This window comes from Sinocyclocheilus anshuiensis, unplaced genomic scaffold (assembly GCF_001515605.1).
Source record: "Sinocyclocheilus anshuiensis isolate Anshui unplaced genomic scaffold, SAMN03320099.WGS_v1.1 scaffold702, whole genome shotgun sequence".
Classification (NCBI taxonomy): domain Eukaryota; kingdom Metazoa; phylum Chordata; class Actinopteri; order Cypriniformes; family Cyprinidae; genus Sinocyclocheilus; species Sinocyclocheilus anshuiensis.
In genome coordinates, this window is record NW_015548184.1 from 1,780,250 (window position 1) to 1,806,398 (window position 26,149).

A 26,149-nucleotide genomic window follows, 5' to 3' on the forward strand; every position below is an offset into this window, starting at 1 on the left:
GGGCGTTTCATCGAGATGGGAAACACAAGAGACTGACGATTTAAAGGAGAATCCATAATAAGTTTGCTCTCATCTATTTATACGATAACAAGGTTTTATGTTTGTTCACTGAGCATTAATTTCGTGCTGGTTGGATTACTAATAATCGGCCAGGTTATATTTTAAAGGGGTTGGGGAGGGGGTTAACATGTCGATCCAGTACGAGGCACCGCTGGCGGACAGCTACGGGGTGGCGGACTCGTTTCCCAAAGATTTCGGATATGGAGAAGAAGAAGGAGACATTGAGGACAGTCCTACTCCCTCCGACAGCAAACCGAGAATCCTGTTGATGGGATTGAGGAGGAGCGGAAAGTCCTCTATCCAGAAGGTAGGAGGAAGAGATGATATTTAGACCGTCTAACGTTAGGTTCTCCTCCCCCTTAGCACAGCGAGTTGGAACCGGGTCAGAGCCGCTCCAGGCTGCCTAACGTTACCTGTCACTGGGCACGGGCAAGATCACCACTCAGAGCCGTTACAGCCAACCTATTTCGTAAGCACTGGTGGATTTATGGAGTTGGATGCCATACAGGCCTAAATGCATCATACTCATTCAGTTGTCTAAGAAGGATATATGTAGCATATGCGTGCCATGTTAGTGTTGTGATAACACCCGGCACGTGATTTCTTATTCATATATTCATCTTTCACCACACCCTCTCAACACAGATTATGCAGATCATACGAACAGAAATGGTTGACTAGAAGACACTTTTCTGACTTTTAGAAGTAACTTAGTTCACTCTTGAGGACCATCTACTGTCTTTGTGCATCTTATAAACAAAGGGTATTCATTTCGTATAAATTGTGTAAGACATTTAAAGGGGTCATATGATGCGATTTCAATTTTTCTTTTCTCTTTGAAGTGATACAAGCTCTTGGTGCATAAAGAAGATCTGTAAAGTTGCAAAGACTAAAGTCTAAAATCCAAAGAGATATTCTTTATAAAAGTTAAGAGTCAACCACGCCTACCTAAAACGGCTCGTTGTAACCTCTAACATGCCCCCACATGTCTACATCAGGATGTGGGAAGATTTGCATTACACCGCCCAAATGTTCACGCAAAGAAAGAAGGTGTAACTTTTATTCTCGCTGTAGTATTGTTGCTGCCGCCATGTTGTGAAGACGCTGTGTTTTTTGGAAGGCCAGTACTTTGTTTGGCCTTCCAAAAGAGGACGATATCCGCTTCGTCATGCCTAGAGCTGGTCCATGCTGGTCGCTGAGGAAACACATCAACTTCGCGCTGTCAATCGCCGGATCGGCTTTCACCGTGGACAAAGTGGAGTCCAGCCCGGGGTCGTCACATGTGGTTGCCGCAAGCCCCGCCGGCCGCGCCGTTCTCAAGCCGTTCCTCACTCTAGCACACCGGCCTCTGCTCACTCTAGGCCGCCGGCCGCTGCTCACTCTAGGCCTTCGGCCTCTGCTCACTCTAGCCCGCCATGTGTGACGCTGTGTGTTTTGTTGTGAAAGCGAAACTACTTTGTTTGGCCTTCCAAAAGAGGACACAACTCGACGCATTTCAGAAAGGCATAGAGGAGAAACAGTAATGTACAGTATGTGGAAAATAATGTGGTTTTGAACCTTAAACCGCATAAACACATTTCATTACACCAAATACACCAAATAATGTTATTTTTAACCCCTTTAAGTGCACCTTTCGTGTAGGCTATTACTCGTATTGGTTTAGGAAATAAAGCCATTAGAGATGCACTCAGTAATTGTCGCTAATTTAAAAACGCACACAAAGTAGTGAACAGCGCTTTTAACATGTATAGAAATCCTGAACAATCACATGCAATTAAACTAGTCTACTAGAAAAAGCTGTTTTATTGTACATGGAGTGGGTCGCCCCCTCTTGGGTGCTGCCATGGTGATGTCACATGACATACTGTGTCATGTAATTGATTGAGATACTACTACTGATAATAACAGTAGTAATATTAAGTTTGTCTTATATAGCATTTTTAATAAAAACATACAAATAAAAGTACCAAACATCATAACAACAAACAAGCAATTCCTGTCGGTGTCGGTAGTCACGACGACTCCCCACAATTTCCATGCCACCAGTTGATAAATGCTGCATCATCAAGCACTGGACATGAACACATGACAGTCATAACTGCTGTACTATGAAACACACAAATGCCTCAAGGAGAGAACTCATAAGCATGCATGAGGACAATAATAAAAATTAACTCATGTACCACTTTTTTACAATGAAAAGTGTGTAAACAACGTCTTGTTGTGGTTAATTACTGAGTGCAAGTTTAAAAGGCCTGTGATGACCATGACTGTATGATTTAAGAATGTAAAATTTGAAGCCCCTGAGAATTAAGTCTTGCCACCATGAAGTCCATGAAGCATGTGACGGGGCTTTTAGTTTGATTTCACAACTGTCTGACTTTATTACTCTCCCATTGGAGGAATGCTTTAATGTACAAAATGTCTTTGACTTATTAGGTGGTGTTTCATAAGATGTCCCCCAATGAGACCCTGTTTCTCGAGAGCACCAACAAGATCTATAAAGATGACATCTCCAGCAGCTCCTTCGTCAACTTCCAGATCTGGGACTTCCCTGGACAAGTGGACTTTTTTGATCCAACCTTTGACTACGAGATGATTTTCAGAGGAACTGGGGCCTTGATATTTGTCATCGATGCACAGGTGAAACAAGAAATTCAAAGCCTTGACACTAATTACTGTGCACACCCAAACGACATAGTGATGTAGTTCTGTCAGTAATTCGAGATGGCTGGATTTTTTTGTGAAATGTTATAATTACAAATCATGGCTGGCTATGTTTTATTCATTGATGGGATATGTAAAGTTTTAAGCAGATAAAGCTGGGTTTCTTAGTATTTATGTTTGTTTATACTATATTTCAAAAAGAAAGTAACTGTAGTAATCAATCAAAATTGTCATTGTAAAGGAAGTTTTTTTTTATTTTTTTTTTTACTTCCATAGTATGGAAAAAACACTTAGGAACGCAATGGGCACGAGAAACTGTTTGTTTGCCTACGTTTGTTCACCTTCACCTATTTTTTTGGTGAACTAGACCTTTAATGGTTCTAAATAGTTGGCTTATTGAAACCTTAGCATTGAGTCCAGACATTCTGGTTTCATTTAATTGAATGTTGATTGTCATTGAGGCTTAGCTCATTGGATCACATTGGCTTAAGGTAAAAATAGGTACAAGATTGACTTCTGCTGATATAGGGAAGTCCATGCTGTTTTCTCTCAGCCCTTCAGTCTTACTTCTAGCTGAAAGTTATTTTAAAGGATACGATCGATTAGATTTGCAAACCCTTTTACTAGTGGAAGTCTCAACTACAATAGTGTGTGATAATACACAAAAAGAGCTGTAAAAGATCTTCTGCTATTTGAAGAAACTTTCTTACATAATTTTTGTAGTTCTGCATCTGTATATAGTTCTTTTATTTTGTTAATATGTAAAATGCAATTTGTTTGGTAACCTAAAGTATGGCATTTTCTCTAAACCTGGCCATCCTCTACATTGTACATTGCCAGCTCATACCATCTTGCATTCTTCCTCTGTATCACAGGATGACTATGTGGAGGCCCTTAGTCGACTCCACCTAACAGTATCACGCGCCTACAGGGTCAACCCAGAGATCAACTTTGAAGTTTTTATCCATAAAGTAGATGGCCTGTCTGATGACCATAAGATTGAGACCCAGCGGGATATACACCAGAGGGCTAACGATGACCTGGCAGATGCCAGTTTAGAGAAACTACATCTCAGGTAAACATTTGCAGTTTTATTTCTAATGCTGTTTATTGATTGAAATACTTCTTGAACCATAATATGTGTCACTATTTATGCGATCTGAGAAGATGGAACAGATACACTATTCTTATTTTTTTTTTATTTTACAGAACAGCTAATTAATTTGTTAATATGAGGAAAACTCATTTCTGAAATCTGTTGATTTTAGTTTTTTGGTTCGTCTTCTTTACGTCACTAAAAGCGGAGAAACTGTGTTAAGTCAGAGCTCTGGTGTTGACATAATAATGGATGTAATGGATTGATGTCGAAAAGGAGTTCTCTAAGGAAATTATGTTAGTTTTTTTTTCATGAGCTCTGTGTTAAATCTCAGCGATTATAGGCATTTGCAAAATTAATTTGGTTATGAGATTTTAAATAGAGTGCCACTTATGGCTGAATCCGATTACATGGTTTTTCAGTTGTCTTCACTAATGCTTTAGAATCTCCTCATACTTTTTACTGAATGTGAAGATGAATATGCATCTCGCAACTCTCTGTTCTACTTAAGAGTGTCTGCTTAATAGTGCATTATCTGAAAATACTTGCATTTAACCTTGTATTGTTTGTGACCCTGGACCACAAAACCAGTCATAAGTCACAGGTATTTTTGTAGCAATAGCCAACATTACATTGTATAGGTCAAAATTATCGATTTTTCTTTTATGCTAAAAATCATTAGGATATTAAGTAAAGATCATGTTCCATGAAGATATTTTATACCGTAACTATATCAACTATATCAAATATATAAAATGTTCCTACCGTAAGTACTGTATATCAACACTTAATTTTTTATTAGTAATATGAATTGCTAAGGACTTCATTTGGACAACTTTAAAGGCGATTTTCTCAATATTTAGATTTTTTTTTTCTTTTATTTATTTATTTTTTGCACAATCAAGATTCCAGATTTTCAAATAGTTGTATCTCGGGCAAATATTGTCCTATTCTAACAAACCATACATCAATGGAAAGCTTATTTGTTCTTTTTTATTATTTATATTTATTATGACTGGTTTTGTAGTCCAGGGTCACATTTACCTGTATCAATCCAAATATGGCATCTACAATCACCAAAAAAAAAAATATATATAAAGCATAATTTTTGGTTGCTGTTTAGGCTATATAGTTTTTACGTGTTGAAGAAGTCATATTAGGAAAGCAAGAAGCTCGTTTTCCTTCAGCTCTGTTCACTACAGCAATATGAGTGTACAGTTCAAGGAGGCTTGAGTGGTTAGTGCCTCGTGAACAACAGACAAGGGTGAATTTCAAGAATACTTAGCATTTTCAGCATACTGTGATCAGCAGTGTCAAATTTCTCTGTGGTCTTAATAGCTAACTCAACCCTGGTAATATGAATTGTTTTTTTAAGTAGAACAGAATAATGCATGCTGCTCCCTCATTTAACCTTAATAATATAATCCGCAAATGAATTTGAATATTAGAATTACTCACACTGCAGTTTCTCAGTTTTGTCACCTTTCACAATTGGCACCTCCTGCCATTTCTTACAAGTTGCTTATTAAATTTTCACATCAGACCACTGTGGTATTAAGAGGATTTTTAATATCAAGTTAAAGGTTGCTGTCCAACACTGCAGAGCCTTTATGCCACTTCTTTTCTGCTTGATTCTGGTGTCCTTTGTTTTCATAACATTTCTGTTCATTGTTTGTCTCTGAAATGTATAGTCAGTAACACTATTTTCACTTCAATACCTTACTAAGATGGGCATTTTGATCAAGAAGTGCATTTAACTGTTTGCCACTCGCACATATCCATGTGATATTGCAGTTGTCAGAAGTGAATGTTCAGTCCTGAGGAATGTTTCTTTAGCTACCCTGCAATTGTTTAAAAATGTGCAACAAGGTCTGATCTGTGTCAGATAATGGAGGAAAATTTTGTATGACATTCTGTCTAATCGAATGCCCTTTTTCTGTCCTCTACAGTTTCTATTTGACTAGTATATATGATCACTCCATCTTTGAGGCCTTCAGTAAAGTTGTCCAGAAGCTCATCCCTCAGCTTCCAACGCTGGAGAACCTTCTCAACATCTTTATATCTGTATGTGTCTCTACCTCAAGACTTCACAACGCTTCTATGGGTCATGCTGTCTTGATGTTTGCACCTTAATAAAGTTCCATTCCCTCTTTGGTCACTCCATTATTGTCATTATGAAGAATATATAGTGTTGTTGTTGCTGCTGTGGTGGAAATGGCTTGTTCACTTTCCATCTCTGATGCAGTCATGCTCATGCATGTTTTATTATCCTCTCAATGCTGTAAGATCCCATATCAAACCCTGCAGGGCATTATGCAATGTGTGCGTGTATGTGTGTTTCTCTGCTAATAGAATTCAGGGATTGAGAAGGCCTTCCTGTTTGACGTCGTCAGTAAGATTTACATCGCCACCGACAGTTCACCGGTGGACATGCAGTCCTATGAGCTTTGCTGCGACATGATCGATGTGGTCATCGACATCTCCTGTATTTACGGGTGAGCCTTGTATATTATTTCTACTTGCCTATTGGAGTACATGCACAATACATACAAACACAATCTATCTATATCCATCTATCCAATGACTCCAATTTCACTCACATCTTTTGCATGAGAGGGCTTTAAAACTTTATATTCCCCAAATTCTCTTAAAGGGTTAGTTCACCCAAAAATGAAAATTCTGTCGTTAATTACTCACCCTCATGTCGTTTCACACCCCTAAGACCTTTGTTCATCTTCAGAACACAAATTAAGATATTTTTGATCAAATCCGATGGCTCAGAGAGGCCTTCATTGACAGCAACGCCACCCAAACTTTCAAGATCCATAAAGGTACTAAAGACGTCGTTACAACAGTCGACGTTACTACAGTGGTTCTACAATAATTTTATGAAGCGACGAGAATACTTTTTGTGTGCAAAAAAAACAAAAAAAAACTTTATTCAGCAATCTCTTCTCTTCCCTGTCATTATCCTTACGCAGTTAACGCAGTAAGCACAGTGAAGGCTTCCGTGTTCTACATCTGAATGCCGGCTCATTATTGGCCAAAGCTGCACATGTGAACAGCGCGACGCATGCGTGTGATGCTGATGCAGGAGCCGTCCAATAATGAGCTGGCGTTCTGATGTAGAACCTGGAAGCGCTGGATGCAAACAACGTATGAGAATGACACAGAAGAGAAGAGGTTGTTGAATAAAGTCGTTATTTTTTTTTGTTTTTGCGCACAAAAAGTATTCTCGTCGCTTCATAAAATGATTGTAGAACCACTGTAGTCACGTCGACAGTTTTAACGACGTCTTTAGTACCTTTATGGATCTTGAGAGTTTGGGTGGCGTTGCTGTCAATGGAGGCCTCTCTGAGCCATCGGATTTGATCAAAAATATCTTAATTTGTGTTCTGAAGATGAACGAAGGTCTTAGGGGTGTGGAACGACATGAGGGTGAGTAATTAATAACTGAATTTTCATTTTTGGGTGAACTAACCCTTTAACTTGTAAAACCTACTAATATCCTTTATTTGTGGACATGTTTTTAAACTAAGGAAATGCGACATCTTCTGTAGCCTCTGAAGGGTAGTACTAAATGAAAAAAATATGATATTTTAAATTTCAAAATAAGAAAAATGTAAACATCTCCATTCTGTTCAAAAGTTTTCACCCCCGGCTCTTAATGCATGGTTTTTCCTTCTGGAGCGTTTGAACCTTCTGTAATAGTTGCATAAGAGTCCCTCAGTTGTCCTCAGTGTGAAAATATGGATCTCAAAATCATACAGTCATTGTTGGAAAATGTTCAAATACACAAAAATGCTGGGAAACCAAAGAATTTGTGGGACCTGAAGGATTTTTTGAAGAACAGCAGGCAGTTTAACTGTTCAGGACCAACAAGGGACTCGTGAACAACTATCACTAAACAAAAAAAAAAACACAGCTGTGGATCATTCAGGTAACAACACAGTATCGGGGTAATTTTTATAAATTCAACTTATTTTCTCTTGTGGACTATATGTAAACGTCTTTTATGTGAAATATCTTATTCAGATCAGTACTAAAGAAACAATAACATACATTTTGTTTGATCCCTCTTAAAATAATTAACATTTTGCAGATTCTGCAAGGTGTATGTAAGCTTTTGACTTCAACTGTACATGCTTCAGCACATTCGAAACCCCTGCCAAGGAAATTTGGATGAACTCCCATCTTACACGGCAGACAATGCATATTTCAATGCATATCTCATTTATGCTTACACAGTCACATAGAAACAGAGACAATTATATCGGCAATATATTTGATTTTCAGTGTCAGGACAACAGCTGGATTTAGTACATGTAATATTACTAATATTAATATTTCATCTGTGAGGAGGAGGTCAATTTTGCAGATTCTGAAAGGGGGATGTAAACTTTTGACCTTAACTGTATTCCTAATGTCATTTTTAGTATGCTTTTAGTCAGTTCTGCATTCTAAGTATGTTTTGATCACACAGATTAAAGGAGGATGGCAGTGGCAGTGCATATGATAAGGAGTCTATGGCCATCATCAAACTCAATAACACCACAGTGCTCTACCTAAAAGAGGTGACCAAGTTCCTCGCCCTGGTCTGCATCCTGAGAGAAGAGAGCTTTGAGCGCAAAGGTACACCACAACAATTGGTGCCTTTCATACTAGCAGTTTTCGGTTCTTTTTAATTCTCCTTTTTGTGCCACAGGATTAATAGACTACAATTTCCACTGTTTCCGGAAAGCCATTCATGAGGTGTTCGAGGTGGGCGTTTCTACCTCAAGGACAAGCAACCAGCCAGCTGGCACCCCTCTCCTGAAGACTGTTGCCTTAAACGGAACCCCCAGGAGCACTGTGTAGAAAGATAGCGATAAAGACAATGATGAAAAGTGTGGAGATGATGGAAAAGGTAACAAAAGAGAGAGACTACAGGATGGGCCACATTCTGAGTATGCCAACCATCATTACTGCTCCCAAATGCTTTATAAGCAAAAGAGTTTGAAAGGCAGTAAAATAAACTTGCTGCAGTGGGCGGGGCAGAAATGTAATGTGGGTAAGCTTGCGAAGCTGCGGATGGAAGGGAAGAGGCACAAAAGAAGGTGGAACACTTTTTTTTGTGACTAAAAGGCATTAACAAACTGTTCCTCCAGAAAAGACCGCAAACAAGTAACAGTGCAAGTCACTTAGGGAAAAAGAAGCACAGCAAGAAACCTCTCACCCTGTCAGGCCGTACCGCCTGACGACTTGGATGAATGCTGTATATGCTGCTGGTCACTTAACACAGTAGCCAAGTTTAAACGCATACCCAGTCTACTCCTCAACACGTGAATGTGGCAGACTTCTGTGAAAATTTGTGGTGCACAAAATTTGAGTGTACACTTGTGAAGCCTTATGTAGAGGAGGCCTGTCTGATGCAAGCCCCTAGTGCACACATGCGCACTTGGTCACCTAAACAGCCCATCCCATGTATTGTGTATGAAAGGTTAGTAAAGGGATTGAAATGTCGTTTTGAATTTGTCTCGAGTGTGTGTGTGTGTGTTTGTGTGTGTGTGTGCACATGTATGTATCCAGTGGAGAGGGTGGGTGTTGCATAAGCACCGGTTCGGGGCCTAGAGATGTTGTGAAGTCACACATGGGAGAGCGTTTGCGACTTCGAAGACTGAGAAAGAGCTGTACCATTTCATTTGACCTCTGGGACACTGTGATTGCACTTACCTCAGAGGATGTCAGGGATCCTAACTAACAAAATTCAACTTGCTATGCTGTACTGTTACCCTCTAGTTACGTTACGGCATCCTTGGCGCGTAGCTCATGCAATCCGAGGACATTGTAGGATGAACTTTAATTACTTACATTCCGGTTCTGAGGTGCCAATGCAGTTTTGCTCAGATTTAAAACTCACTAATCTTTGCTTTCACTCTTCCAATCACCAAAAACACAAAAAAACTGATCTTCAAGCTTGCTTGTGATTCTTGTTTCTCAGAGTACATATAGGACACAAATTATGCTTGTCTTGCGTTTTGCCAAAGGTGTAATCATTCACAAGAAATAAAACATGTACACACACTGGAAAGAGTATTCATGTGCTGTCATTGATTTGGTCCCACATTCAAGGTATAAAAACCCTGCCTAATACGTACATACTGGGATCTATCATTTAAGAGATTTAGGACACTTGCTGAAAGGGAAAACAAAATCTTAAAAGAACAGTTCGTTCAAAAATGAACATTGAAAAATAGGTTTCCTGTTGCTCCAAAAAAGTTAAGTATCTTTATATAATAGATACTTCATATAATAGCCCCATAAAGAAGAAAACACTATACAAGCATCATAAAAATAGTTCATATGACTCTTGCTAAACATTCCAAATCATACGGAAATGTTGTGCGTCAAACAGGCGGAAATTTAAGTATTTAATATTCACATCCGCGACGATGTTCGATTCATAATCGTTATTTTGAACCAATGTTTTTCTAGTTCACTCAATCTGTCTGAATGATTCATTCACGAATCGGAATGATCCGGTTCTAGAGTTCAATCTTGTGTGGAAGATTAATAATAATAATAATAAAAATAACAGCTTAAATATCTGATGTTTTGACACACAAATCTATCATAGAAATTGGGAATATAACACACTACTTCGTCAACATTACTACTGCGCTACTTTTTTTCTGATATATTTATATACTATTTTGTCAGGTCTGGAGCATTGTGCATAAGGGTGAGTATATGATGACTTTTTGCTTAAACTATCCCTTTAGTACCATGCTCATGACTAAAACACTCCGTCAATTATAGAGACTGATAACTTATGATATATCATTTAGTTTTAAGTGAATTATTATAGAACACGTTCTAAACATATTTGTTGAACATTACCACTGTTTTGACAATTGGGGGCGCCAGAGTACTGCAATTAAATTGTCCCAACGAAAACACATGGGCTGAATTGGAAATATCATACCACCATACCACTACCACTTTATATGTTAGAAATTGCAGTAGGCTACACTCTTAAAAATGCTGGGTTGTTTCAACCCAATTTTGGGTCAAATATGGACTAACCCAGCTTTTGGGTTACATTTTTTTATTAAAATTTTAACCCAAAAGTTGGGTTAGTCCATATTTGACCCAAAGTTGGGTTGAAACAACCCAGCATTTTTAAGAGTGTAGTATGCGGTTCTGGTGCCGAGGTACTTTCCATTAATTTAAATCAGTTATACCTCAAGTTAAATATCCTTTATATTTTGTTTCCTTCATTTTTGGTCCTTATGAAAAAGTACTAAAAAGCCTCATTAAACAATATAGGCCAACAATGTAAATAGCAGTCTAATAATAATGTAGGTGATCTTTATATTTTTCTGAATGTTGAAGCTTAATTCAGTTTTATGAGAAGCCTAACACTATTGGCTAAGGCACCATTACTCGAGCAGTCTTGTTAAATACGAGCTTGAACAACGCAGTAGTATCACAAGAAGCCAATAAAATCAGATACGCCTCGCAGCTACTGTCACGCCTCATTACGAGACTCCCACATCTACGCAATTTACTGGCAATAAAACACTGACAGCATTTCTGTCCATTTCATTAAGCTTCTAATTTCTTGTAAAAATTTGGCATTAATCCTTTAAATGGCTACTGGCCTGATGCACTGCTGATTTTTTTGGTCAAAACAAGAAACTCGTCATGCAACTTGTGGGTGAATAATTAAACAATTATGGTTAATTAAGAGTCAGATTTAGGTGTAAGGAATTTTTGTGCATCCAAAAAAAAAACAAAAAAACAATAATAATAAATAAATAAAAAAACAGAAAAAAATGTATCCACCATTTATAGGCAGCAAACATTAAGAGTAAGGCATGACCTGTTAATTTACAACGGTAACCACAATTTCCCCCAAAGGCCAATTAGGCCTAATTACTTTACAGTTTATGGTTTTATTAAAGCAATATCACACTTGCAATTGTTCTGAAGTACTGCATATAAGCATAATAACCTATGTATTATATAATTATGTTTAAGTTGTTATTTACTTATAATCTTAATATCTGAATTGGCTAATTAGGTCAGAAATTGTTACTTGTCTCACTGTATATCTAATAATTTTGAATTGTAATGTATTAATTTTATACAGCTATGTTGTTAAAGTTACTACAATTTTTATTATTAGGGTAATACCAGAATACATCATACGGGTTGTCATCAAACATAAGAGGCTTTCAGAATTGATCAGTTCTGTTTTTAAAATGTTGTATTGTACCAAGGTAACAGTTGTTGCAGCAATGACAACTGTAGTAAGATGAAAATTACCATTGTAAATGTTTTGTATGTGCAGTTGTATTATAGGCCTACATTTTTCCATAAAACATATGTTTATATGTTTGACACATTAATATTCAAAGAGAAATGTTAAATAAATAAGCAATAAATATTGTAAATAAAACTTGGTACTATAATAGTTTGCTTCAACAGTAGGCTATTTATATTAAACAAGTGTTTGAAGCACATCGCTTGGTAATGCCGTTTTCAGTCCACTAGATGTCGCCAATGTTCATGAATTAGACCCGAATGACTGCCTTTCTCTAGCTCTCTTTCTTTGCCTAGTTATTGTTTGTCTTGTCTCTCTCTCTCTCACCATTTCAGTGGCGACCAACATGCTAATGAAATGTTAACATCACGCACTTGTACAATGTGGGAGAAACCAGCATGATGTACAACTGTAATTTGGCTGAATAGCAGCGGCTGAAATTGCTTTGCTTTATCAAAACTGACGCGACCGCGCACCCTCCTCCGCTCTTCGACGTTAATGACCAAACTTGGCTAATAATTGGGAACGCTTAACGCTCCACACCTCTTCCCAACCGCAACGTTGACGTGATTGTTCTACAGTCCTAACTCCAAAGTGTCTGGAACTTTTCTGATGGCTAGGTCTGATGTTATGCTAAGTTTAGAAAGTGCCACACTGGAGTGGAGACTGATAGACATTTGTCAGCTGCGCATTCACTTTTATCTCTTGTCACTATAGGTGTGCATGCTGAAGGCCTGAAGCAGATGAAACGAGGCTCGGTTCTTGCTAAACAAAGCGACGTGATTTGAGGAAACCGCTCCGGTTGCCATTTCGGCAGGTGCTGGTTATTTTTTACATCAAGACAGCGCTGTCTGGCAGCTCCACGATCCGAGCGAGATGTCCTGTGAGGAGAAATCTGTCTTACAGGAGCAGCGCTCTGATTGTGAATTAGGGACCTGATCCGCTGGCCTGTCCTACTCTGATATGGATCAGAGGGAAGCAGTAGTCATACCTCAGCACTGGCAGGGCCCTCTTTTATTAGAGCGCTGCTTTGCCAACAAAATCCAACACCAGACAGCCTCTAGTCATGACAGTAGGAACGGGGGGAGGGATAAAAGGGGAAGTAAGGAGCGAGACAGGAGCGCCGGTCGGATCCTGTATTTTTTTGTGTTGGGCCATCAGAGCGTGTCGAGCTGGGGCAGTCAGCCAGCAGCCGGCTAATGGGCAGCACTGGGTCGACTGTGACTAAAGGAACAGCGACAGATGCCATTATCTCAGCCTCGTGCAGATACGACGTCCCGGACAGCTCAGCCCAGAGCCAAAGTTGCATGTGAGCGCTTGTTTAAACTTAATGGAACACGATGGATCGGGTAATCGCTGGCTCTAGGATGGCCCCTTCCTCTTCTCGCCTGTCCGAGGTTGTGCACACACACATGAGACATGTCGCTCAACTCGCCCGTTCCTCATTGCCTATTCACAGGCATCATGAAAAACATATTGCCGGCCTTCCGCCCTCATCAGGCTCAGGTTTAAAACATGTTCTTCTCGCATCGCCAGGGATGTTCCGGCAGTGGGGCGGAGAGCGTGTGACCCAGGCTGCGAGAAGGAGTCATTAGGCAACATTTTTTGGGTAACAAATGTGATCCGTGCTCGCTTTGGTGCAGTGATGTGGGACAGCTATATGGCTGTTGACAGTGGATTGGCACCCATCAAGTCATTTGCTGGAGTCTCCAGTCAGACATGAAGCTGCCGAGACTAACCAGAAAGGGGGAGAATGGGCATATGCATTTGAATGCGGTTCCTCTAGCCTTTTTTCTCCCTTGACTTCCTTTTCCTCGGCAGTGGCAGATTAAGTGACCATGCTGTTCTTTCCCAAGTCTGCCTGCCACCCCGACCGACTGTCTCTGTCTTCCTTCTTTCTCTTGTCTCCTTTAGTGTCTTGTAGGTTTATCCTGACACTGCTGGACTAATCAAAGACTCCTGAAATCTCTCGTCCTCCAGTCCTTCGCCCAAGAGTCCCCTTTCTCTCTCCTGTCCTCCGTTCAGTGTCTCGACTGCTCGGTACTTCTGCACTAGTGTGTTGGCAGCCCATACGACACGCTACTGATGATGGTGACAGATCATGGACATACAAACCGACAAGATGATCGCTAAGATCTTGCATTCTTATACATCTTTTATAGCTACAATGATAGGTGGTCCAACTCCTACACATTCTTTTACAACTGTTGAGACCAGTGGGTCAAGGTTTGGCTGGTTAGCATGGTTCCTTGTCAGCTGCTGGTTGATGTCGTGAACATGCTTATTTCTCCATTAAAAAGTACCTTTTTTTTGTAAACAACATATATTGATAACATTTTATTACATTAGAGTAGATGTTTTCTAAGTGCCCAAGTTTTCTTTGTCCAAAATCATGTTGACAGAGTATGTACATTATTTAATGAAAACAAACTTTAAAGATTGCTCTATAAAACATATATTAATACTTTTATTCATCAATGATGCATTAAATTCATCAAAAGTGCCAAAGACATTTATAATGTTACAAAAAATATATTTATATACATATTTTTTTTTGGAGCTTTCTATCCATCATAGAATCCTGCTGTAACAGTTTCTACAAAAACATTAAGCAACACAGTCACACTTTAATTTGGGGAACAGTTCTCACTATTAATTATTAATTATTATTTTTTTCCCCTTAATAAACTCCTAATTTGCTGCTTATTAATAGTTAGTAATGTAGTTTTTTAGTTTATGCATGGGGTATGATTAAGAGATCTAGAATGATCATGCAGAATAAGGCATAAATATGTGCTTTATAAGTACTAATAAACAGCCATTATGCTATTAATATACATGCTAATAAGCAACAAGTTAATAGTGAAAACTGGTCCTCCTTAAAATTAAATGTTACCAGCAACACAACCATTCTTACCTTTTTAATAATAAGAAATTATTTTAACCACCAAATCAGCATATTAGAATGATTTTTAAAGGATCATGTGACACTGAAGACTTTAGTATCCGTTTTATGAATACGGTGTATCTGACAAACTACATACGGAAACAGATTTTCACATACTATATAGTAGGGAGGTATATTTGTGTATAGTGAGTGTAAAATGTACCTTTTTTTGGATATTCTTCCATATATGCTAACTTTCACATTACAGCTCAGGATAGTCACAAGTGAAGATTTTGAGACTTTGTGTGTTTGTCTCGGTAAGCTTTAGTGTAGGGACCATTTCTCACTATTAACTAGTTGCTTATTAGCATGCATATTATTAACATATTGGCTGTTCATTAGTACTTATAAAGCACATATTCTGCGTGACCATATTCTACATCCCTAATCCCAATACCTGAATTTAACAACTACCTTACTAACTATTAATAAGCAGAAAAATTAGGAGGTTATTAAGGCAAAAGTCATAGTTAATGGTTTGTTAATAGCGAGAATTGGACCTTAAAGTAAAGGGTGACCGTTGTCTCTTTAGCAAGTCAAAGTTGTGATATTTACTGGTCATGCGATTGGCTTAAACAATTCTGTGCCCAAAACTGAGTGCACTTGTGCAAAGATGGCATCAAGCGGGTTGTGTATGTCCGAGGAGTCCTGCGGCAGCCTAGCAACTGTTATCGAGGTGAATGGAAATGCTAACATTTTGCTTTCTCCAGGATTTATAGGCCTCCTTGGTTCAGGTTTAAGGTGTAGAGTGGTGGAGAATGCAGGTTGCATTTTACTGCAGTGGGAGAGTTGAGGACAGCACACCATCGTGGTAATAAATCCCACAGAAACCACATGTCAGACTGTAACACCTCTCAGACGGTCAGGAACAGCACGGTCACTGCCGGAGCACTCAGCTGATTCCATGAGAAATGTGGCCTACTCAGGCAGCTCCAAATGGCACAGCACAATGCTTCTGCTCTCACCTTTAGTGCTCTGTTTTTTTCACTGGCCTTTAGTACCATAGTACTGTGGTTCACATTTTAGACAAACGGTTAATCAGATAAAATCAAAGCATTTCTCACAATTTCTGACCCTTGTGTGAGAATGTATGCATGCAGTATAATGTGCAGCCAGCTAGTATACTTTCAATGTGATGCAAGACCATGCAGATTATTGGTCATTCTGCAATCAGATTTTTTAAATATATTGAGTAAATAGAGTTTCCACAGAGATGTGTAACAAATAGTATTAAATGAATATTTCGGGTTCAATCAAGCTAAACTCAGTTGACAGCATGTGTGGCACAATATTGATGGTAACAAAAAATTATTTGGTCTCATACCTCGTTTTCTTTTTAAAAAAGCAAAAAGTTAGGTTACCTGCAAGGCACTTAAAAATCAAGCTAATTTGAATTGTTTTGTTTTGTAGATACTGTATTGTATTATATTGTATTATATTATATTATGACTATGAAAGTGAGTATTTTAGCATTTCCGAATTGGCGTCATTCATTCCCAAAGTTCCTCACTGTAACATTGATTTTAGTTTATTTTTTCCTTTTAATTTTTTTTTTTTTAGAGGTAGACAACAAGTTACTGTGGAGAGGGCTGGAATCAAACCTACATCCCCAACATAACCAGCACAGCTCAACATATCAGGACCAGCATTTTTTTTTTTGGTGTTACTGTACCATATGTACCACTCTTGCTCCAGCGAGTCTATCAGCAGAATTTTCAGTATCAGCCCAAAGGTTATAATTGAGCAGCCAGTTGTGCAAGTGCATGTCAGATCTCTGGCAAACATACCGGTTTCATTGATGTTTTTTTTGCTGGATTTAAAAGTGATGACTCCCTCGTTTTTTTTGTGCGAGATGGTGTTTGCTGCAACTGTCAGGCTTAAGACCTTCGCTGGATGACGGATAGAGAGTGTGAACGACTGGAGCAAGAGAAGTGACAGTTGGAGACCTGCTGCTGTGGGCACAGTGTGCGTTTGAGAGTGCTTACATAGCAGTGAAGCTGCAAACTAAGCAAGAGCAAAGGACGGAGAGAATTACAGCAAAGACTTGACTGCACAAATGAAATATACATCATGGAGAACAAGCGATGCAAACAAGATATGCCGTGAGGATAAAATATGTATATAAGGAGCATGTGTTGGAGAAGACAGTATGAGTCCAAAGCAGACGTTCATGGGATGCAGAAGGCTGCACCAAGAGATAATTTGGCACAAACGGCGAATGCACTTACTGCTAGACAGCATTATAGTTACACATGCTTTTTGGGAACATTTTGTGCTGTTTTCTGCTGTTTCGATCGCACACTCTCTTTCTCTGTAAGTTCGTTATTTGAGCTTTGGATCTATACCAGTAGATTTCCTCGCAGCAATTCTCATTTAAATCTTTGTCCAAGAAACATGAACTGAAAAATCTAAAACACAAAAGAGCCATTATTCTCTTTGGGTGAAGGTGATGTCTCAAGGATGCTGAATAAACTTGCTGGTTTATTGTTTTTACCCTTTTATTTCTATGATTAAAAAACCTTCTTGGATTAACCTTTGATGTCAAGCAAAGTTGTGACCTTGTCTTTCAAAGTTTCCTGGTTTTGGAGCCTTTCCGCTGTTTTCTCTTGTCAAGGGCAATCACAGCATTGTGCCAACACCTGTGGTGATGGGAAGGTTTTACTGTGTGAAAACATTTTGTACTAAGAGCAAATCAAACAGGACAAGCACCCCTGGCTATTAGCTTTTAATCCTATGGCCTCATTTTTCACTTTCTCTCCCTTTCTTTTCTCTTTGTATCTCACTTATTCCTTAGTGTCAGGGTGTACTATTTCTGAAATAAATTGATATTCAGTGTTTTCTTTAGCTGTGTGATATTCAGTGTGTTCTGTGCTTTGTGTCAGAAAGTTAAAAAGTACATTTTTCCCCTCAGGTAAAGAACATCACTGGGCTGTGGATGTTCCTGTAATTCAAAAAACTTTTATTTATTTTTTATTTTACTTTTTAAAGTCCCATAAATATTTGTAATGTGTTCCAGCAACAAGCATTATTTAATCAAATTACGTTTTGGAAATAAGGTGTTATTTAAAAATGTACACTATTGTACCTCAGTTATGTTTTCAAATGTATTTTTTTTTTAAATGTACACTACCGTTCAAATGTTTGCTGTGCATAAAAAAATATTCAAGGATGGGATACATTTTTCAGTGATTGTGGTTCGTGAGCTGAATTAAAAGGTCTTTTATGCAGCATGCAGAAATTATATCTGCGCTGCTTTTGCAGTATAAGTGTCACGATCTCTCTGGGAGGAAACGAGGAACGAGGAGACGCTGGAGTTAACATGAACAATAGTCTTTATTAATCCACTCAGAGGGGTAGAACAGGCAGGACGTTCACGTAACACAGGCAAGGAAGACATTCAACAAGTAGACCCGACAGCGACAGACTGCACAGACTAGGACGTAAATACAGGGATGATTGGGGAAACACAGGTGCATGGGATCATAATCAAACTAATTAACAAAACGAGGACAGGAACATGACCAAATAAGGGAACAGAAACAGGGGCAAAACATGACACAGACAGTCCATGATCCTGACATTACGCCCCCTCCCGGAAGGCGCGTCCTCACGCCGTAGAAACTACATGGGGAGGGACGGGTGGGAACTTGGGAGGAGGTTCCGGAGGAGGACGGACACCCGGGAGGGGGCCGGCAGACAGAGACCAGGGAGGTGACAAAGGAGGGAGGATCCAGGGAGGAGACAAGAGGGGCTTTGAGCAGGAGGAGCCAAGCATGACCCAGGCCACAGCCATAATGACGGCCCACAGTGGAGCCGACGGAGGGAGGAGCCATGGAGGAGGAATGGCCGCCGACTCCAGGGGGCCGACCAACGGCGGCGGAGCAGGTGGTGGAGGAGCTCGAGGCGGAGACGGAGAGCCAACGAGCCAGAGGGATGCCGAGGATTCGGGGGGCCAGGGTGGAGCCGAGGGCTCTGGCGACCAAGGCGGAGGCGGTGATCCGCGGCGGAGCCGGTGCGTCTGAGGACCAAGGTGGAGCTGGCAGGAGGAAGGAGCCCAATAGATCTGGCTGGACGGAGCGACGAGGTGCAGCCGGAGGAGCGGAGTCCTGAGGCGATGGCGGGTCGACGTCCGACCAAGGCGGAGCTGGAGGTACGAGAGAGCCCGGTGGAGCTGGTGGATCGATGGGTGACAGTGAAGGCGAGGGAGTTTGGAGCCAAGGTGGAGCCGCTGGGTCTACGGGTCTACGGGCCTCGGAGGCTGGAGGTGGAGGTGAGGGATTCTCCAGCCATGGCGACGCTGGAGGATGGCAGACCTGCGGCGCTCGCACCGTATTGATTGTGGGCTGAGGGCGAGCAGAGGGGCTGCCAGACGACAACAGTGGAGGAGGCAGGAGCGGGAGGGTGAGTGGGCATTCGTGAGCCTCCGGGCTCTCAGGGCTGCCCTCGGGGATCAGAGCACACTCCTGGCTGGACTGGGAAACAGGAGCCCTCTCAGGGCTGGACGGGACCAGCGGGGACGAAGGAGAGAGGAGAGGGGGCAAATCGGCTTCCAGCTCAGTTTCCCAGTCAATAAGGTCCCCTTCTAAGTCCAGCAGTCCCAGATGTCACCCTCAGCCGCGGTGCAGTGGGCAGAGCTCAACTCCGCGCTCTCACCGTCCACGGCTTTCTCCCTCGCGATGGGTGTTGCAGCCGGCTCACGCACCTGGTCTGACGGCTTGGGCTCTACTTCCGGGGCGATCCTCCGCTCAGTCGCTCGGCATTGCGTTGGCTCGTAGATCGCGGTGGGAATTGGCTCTCCGTCATTGGTGGGCTCTGGCTTTAGCTCCGCACAGCGGGGAGATGGTGGGCTGGGCTCTGGGTCCGGAGTGGATCTGGCGAAATCATCCTCGTTTCTCGCCAGAATCCACTCCACAAACGCGGTGAAAGCTCGAGGACCATCTTCGGACGATGGCGCTCTGCATGCGGTGTTTAAACTTGCGTCGTAGAACGCACAGAGCACGTCGTCCGGGTAGCTGGTGGTTTTAGCTAGCAGCTGGAACAGTCTAGTATGGTCCTCGAGTGATCGCTCCCCCTGCTCCAGCAGGAGGAGGAGAAACTCCGGGCGGACGAGGGGATCCAAAAGAGCACACAACGGAAAAAAAAAGACTGAGAGAAAAACGAGAAAATAAACGGAGGGGAAAACACAGAGGTAACTGTGTTGGTCGGGTCTTCTGTCACGATCTCTCTGGGAGGAAACGAGGAACGAGGAGACGCTGGAGTTAACACAGACAATAGTCTTTATTAATCCACTTAGAGGAGTAGAACAGGCAGGACACTCACATAACACAGGCAAGGAAGACATTCAACAAGTAGACCCGACAGCGACAGACTGCACAGACTAGGACATGGGTAGGCAACGTCGGTCCTGGAGAGCCGATGTCCTGCAGAGTTTAGCTCTAACCCTAATCAAACACACCTGAACAAGCTAATTAAGGTCTTCAAGATTGCTAAAACTACGAGATTGAGGTCTCTGCAGAGCAAAAGCGGGCGTTTCTGAATTTGTGGGTGTTTTCAAACTGCAGATGTTTCTCAATCATGACACAGACAGTCCATGATCCTGACAATAAGACAATTCTATTGAAATTTAGCTGTAGGTTTTCCTTCAGACAATAACATACTCTTTTTCACATCCTTTTTATGCAAATGTAATATGTTTAATGTGTTACTTTCAATTAAAAATGTCACTTAATTAGCATACATAATTATAAATAATTACTTATAAATTAATAATGAATTAATTTCTTTTTGGAGCAACTTTTAAGAATTGTTTTTTTTTTTCCATGGGAACAGGAGGATAGTTTTTTGGGTGTAGAAGTGAATTGTGAAGTGTGGTTTCTTTACAGTGTTCAGGAGGAAGAAGTTTATTTGTTAGTATTGTTAGTTGAAATCCATTCAATTTTTTCTTGTCTATTTTACTTCTGGTTACCAAATTTCTGATTTTGTTAGGAACGTTAGTGGTCTTTAAATCTTTGGTAGATGTCACAAGGCATCCATGAGAACATTTCACTCTCTTCCTCTTGGAAATGCATCTTAAATCTACAGAAAGGCCTATGATTTTTTTTCTCTCCCCACAAGTAAGCTGTAATAGGTGTGCAATTTGCTTTTTAGTTCCTCTCGCAATTACATCCATTACTCTTCAAGTCACAATGTCAGAAAGAAGGGAACACAAAATGAAATTCATTATATGCTTATTGCTGGATATGATGGGCTTTTAAGTCAGCCTGGTACATGAGGTGTACACTTAAAAACTGTGTGCTGCCACCTTGAATGTGTTTTATTGTGTGTTTTGGACGTGATTTCTTTAGTGTATTATAACAGACACAGTTCACTATTTCTGTTCTCAACTCCACCAGACTTTGATACGTATTTAAGTTGTGCTTATTGTAGACTATATGATGCGTTCTTATATACCAGAGAGTTAAATGCTGTTTCCCGTTCCTTGTGCACCTGACAGCTCTTTTTGAAGAATGCTAAGTTGCTTGTTTTGCTGGGATGTCTAATTTGTCCACTGACGGTCTAGTTGGGAGGCATCTCGGTGGATCTCGGAGAACGTGAGTGGTTGATGTCAGGAAAGATCCTGTTTTCATAACTCACAGACTCAAAGAATGAACTGAGGATGTGTTGAAGGGTTCTGATAATCTGTTTTAAACCTTTTCTCTGCAGGGCGGAGAACAGAAGGAGAGAGAAAGCGAGATATATGAATAAAAAAGATGCAGAGCAGAGCGAATGGACAGAGACACACAGGGAATGAGGAGGAAGAGGAGCAGAGGAAGGAGATGGGGGGAGCTGAGTGTAGAGACAGCAGTGATAAGTAAGGTATGTAAGAAAAAATCTCAATGAATGTGGGCTAGTTTCATTCAATCAGAAAATCAGTGATCTGAAACTCATTTTCTGCTTGAATTGAATAAAAGTGTGTAGTATTTGAATGATGATTTATATCAAGAGTTCAGTTCTTCTTAATTGGGAAAGATTCAATTACAACTAAAGAAGAGAAAATATATTTTGTCTCCAGTCATCTTTAGAAAAATGTACAAAATATATGTCAGATTATATAATATTATATATATTATTATTTTATATTACAAATGTTCTTCCTTTGGCAAACCACCAGCAGTTTACATAGAGCAAATGTCATTTAGTAGATGAGTTATATCTAATAATTGGTTACTGCGTAAACGACTGTGGAACTACTGTGGAACTTATTTAAAAATGCTTAATAAAAAAGCAAAAAGTCTTATTTTCCCTTTTCAACACATTCAAAATTTGGTCAGGTCACTATTTAGAAATAATTTTGAAAATAATGGTCTGCGATTGTAAATACTCGAATGTCAGTTTTAGTGGAGCACTGTCTGTTCTGACATCATGCAACATTTCATGTTATATTATATTATATTATTAATAAAACAGTTCAAATACAAATCAATGTTAAAATATATATATATACCAAATTAAATATAGTATTATAATTTCATTAATGTTATAAATAATAAAATGATTTCATAATAATAATAATACAATTACAGCTCAAATAAAAATCAATCATTTAAATTAGAAAATGTTACAAAATTATATAATATGTTTTTATTAATTTATTAATTAAAATTTAAATATTATTAATAAAATTACAGTTAGCATAAAAATCAATTAAAAGTTACACTAATAACTCGCAAGTACTTTGGACTAAAGCAGGACTGTATGTTAATGAAATGTTGATTTTATTTTGTACGTTTATTAACCATGGTCACCTTTGCAAATAAACGCCACAATCTGAACACTGGATAGTGTTGAGAACTGCCCTGCAAAATCCAAATGTTTTGCTACCTCCTGTCAAAACTCATGATCACTGGCCTAATCAAATTAGGTGTTATTAATGATGCAAACACACTGTCCGTCTCACCTCACCTCTGTTGAAGTGATGGAGGTATAGGACAGTGGAACAGTGAAGATGTGCGATGGGGGGAGTCGAGCGGAGGTATAGGACGAAGGTCAAAGGGTGCAAAGGGTTTAGTAGGGGGTGGAGGGTAAAATACAATTAAAACCAAGCATGGAGTCAAGGGGAGTGACCTAGGTGAGAGTACTGTGTGTGTGTGACACATAATGAAAGGTTGAACCCTCCGTCGCAGAGATGGCATACCAAATCAGCTCACCCTGGGAGAGAGAAGCCACAGCAAGAGAGGGAGAAAGAGAGGAAAGGAGGGAGGGGGAGCCAGAGAGCGTGGTTGCCACGGGGCTGAGTGACAGAAATTAATAATTAGTGACAATGATTGACAGCGCACTCTCCATCTGCGGCCCGCCGCTGCCTCCGAGCGCTTGCCTCCGCCGGCGACCGCAGGCACAATGAGCTCCAGCGGGATTCTGAGAGACGCTGATGATTGACAACTGCCTCCTGGAGAGATGGGGACAGCCAGTGTGTAGGGGTGACGTGGAGAGGGGAGCGAGGAGGAGGTGGAGGAGGCTCTCGCTGGGCTGGCGTGTTGGGAAGAGAGGAGGCGGTTTGGTCAGGATGGAAAAAGAGAAAGCTTACCTCAGTGCCAGCCCGACTCGACCCACCTCCTCCCGGTCCAAACACGACACGGCCGTTATGCAAAACACTTGCGCCTTCTCTTGGGAGGGGGCTGAGAGCGAGAGAAGAAAGAAGCGAAGACAACAGAAATAGAAGAGTTTGTGTGAAAGGGAAGGGTCAGTGGAAATTAGCCAGCTGTCTGATGCCGCTACCCCTCTTTTGACTGATCTGTCTCTCACAGCTCTCTTCATTCGGTCTCATTATTGGCTATTATTGTGCAATTATTTAGCCTTCATCTTATCACTAATCTCGGTAATTGTACAAAGCGAGAGAGACTTAAACAAGCTTTCATTACAGACATTAATACTGTTTCATATTCATGTGAATATGATGTCGTTCAGATGTTTTTTCCTTTCTTTCTTTTTCCTTCCTTCCTTCCTTCCTTCCTTCCAGGCTGTTTTATTGCATTAGTTTTTGGTTTGTTTTTTATTAAAATCATCAGTTTGCATGGAGCAAATGTCATAAAATTATATAGATACAGATAATGCTTCAGTAAAAATGAAATTAGGATTTGTACAATGTAAGTATTTTACATTCGTATGGCCAAAGCATTGCATAACAAATAAAACAAACATAGTGAAAAACAACATATAATGATATAAAAAACAATATAGTTTAATTGAAAAAGAATAGAGATGATTTTAAAAATAGGAAAAAAGAAATACTGAAGTTATATAAAAATACATTTTATTTCATTTTGATCATTTTTAAAATTAATATTGCACTTTAACATTTAGAGTTTTTTGTTGTTCATTTAATTACTTACATGAATATTATTGACTTCATTAATATATTGTGAATTCTGTTAGAAACTCTAAACTTTATTTTTACAGATTAGAAGCAAAATTCCTTCCGGTGGCAAATCACCAGCAGTTTACAAATAGCAAATGTCATTTAGTAGATCAGTTATATCTAATAACTGCAATTTTTTTGCTGCTCATTAAATACCATGTGTGTGTGTGTGTGTGTATATATATATATATATATATATATATAAGAGAGCGAAAGAGAGGGAGGGATTTTTATTATTATTATTATTTTTTTTTTTTTAGTTTATTTATTTAAATTGACAATTTTGACCAAATATGAAACATTTTGCCACACAACAAAGCTAAAAGGATCAAATTTGAGGACTGGAACTACTGTGTAACTGATATACTGAAAAAAAAAAACTGCTTAATAAAAAAGTAAAAAGTCTTATTTTCCATTTTCAATGCATTCAAAATTTTGTCAGGTCACTATTTACAAATAATTCTGAAAATAATGGTCTGCGATTGTAAATACTCGAATGTCAGTCTTGGAGCATTATCTGTTCTGACATCACCATGCAGCAGTTCGTATACGCACATCAATTCAGATAAAAGAAAAACAGCCAGACGAACTCTGACCTGTTGCACCTTCGCGGGGGCATACAGGTATCCGTGGCCTCTCTAGAGGGTGTTCTGCAGAGGTCTGGCGTGTGGAGAGAATAGCCCAGTGGAATTTATCCAGTGCCACGAGTGCTTTAGCCTGCTATGACATGGGCTGCTCTAATACATTCCAGCACAACTCCAGCCTGGAAAGAGGTCTCTAAGGCTTATACACGCGCACACACACATGCACACTTGACCTCAGGAGAACAAAACCGGATTGCACAGCAGAGATAGTCCTGCTGGGAAATGATTCATATCAGTGAACATTATTGATTTTTCCAAAACGGGCAATTTTTTCCCTTCTGCCTTTGTTGTGTCTCTTTCTATTTCCCTCTCTCTCTTCCACAGCAGGTTACGCATCTGTTGTTTTCTCCTGTCAGATGTAGAGAACACCTGTCCATTGTACGATTATCTCCATTTTTCCTTTTCCTTTTCTTGAAGAAACACAATGGAGAAAAATTGACTGAACCGTTTATACTTTTATACTATTGTAACATTTCTCCAGGTCGTATTTCTCAGGCATGAAAATTAATTTTATATAAATAGAGACTAGGAATTAGCTCTGTTCCAAAAACTATAGTGAGCTGCCTCGCTGTCTACTGCTCACATAGGAAGCTGCCTTCTAAGACAGCATCCAAACTATCATGGAATCTCAAAATCTTGGACAGTACACAATCAACACTTTGCAAAAGAGACTCGAGTTTGGTGTTACCAATTGCTGAGCTAATTGTGTAATACTCGTTTAAAGTGATAGTTCACCCAAAAATTTAAATTCTCTCATTAACTTCTCACCCTCATGTTGTTCCAAACCCGTAAGACCTTCGTTCATTTTCGTATTAAGATTAAGATTATGAAGATATTTTTGATGAAATCCGAGAGCTTTCTGACCCTGCATAGACAGCAATGCAACTGATACATTCAAGGCCCAGAAAGGTAGTAAAGACATCGTTAAAATAGTCCATGTGACATTAAGAAAACAAAAATACCGACTTTATTCAACAATTTCAAAAAGTATTCTCGTAGCTTCATAAAATTACGGTTGAATGTCACATGGACT

At 39.8% G+C, this 26,149-nt stretch overlaps 1 protein-coding gene across 1 annotated transcript; it reads left to right on the top strand.

Moving 5' to 3' along the window:
- Position 1: 1 nt before the first annotated feature.
- rragca (Ras-related GTP binding Ca) lies at positions 2-9,893 on the top strand. The gene is made up of 7 exons (XM_016508031.1): positions 2-367; positions 2,500-2,703; positions 3,603-3,802; positions 5,773-5,887; positions 6,176-6,318; positions 8,307-8,455; positions 8,529-9,893. The coding sequence occupies exons 1-7, from the start codon at positions 188-190 to the stop codon at positions 8,678-8,680; spliced, it is 1,143 nt and encodes a 380-aa protein (XP_016363517.1). The 5' UTR covers positions 2-187; the 3' UTR covers positions 8,681-9,893.
- The last annotated feature ends 16,256 nt before the right edge of the window (positions 9,894-26,149 follow it).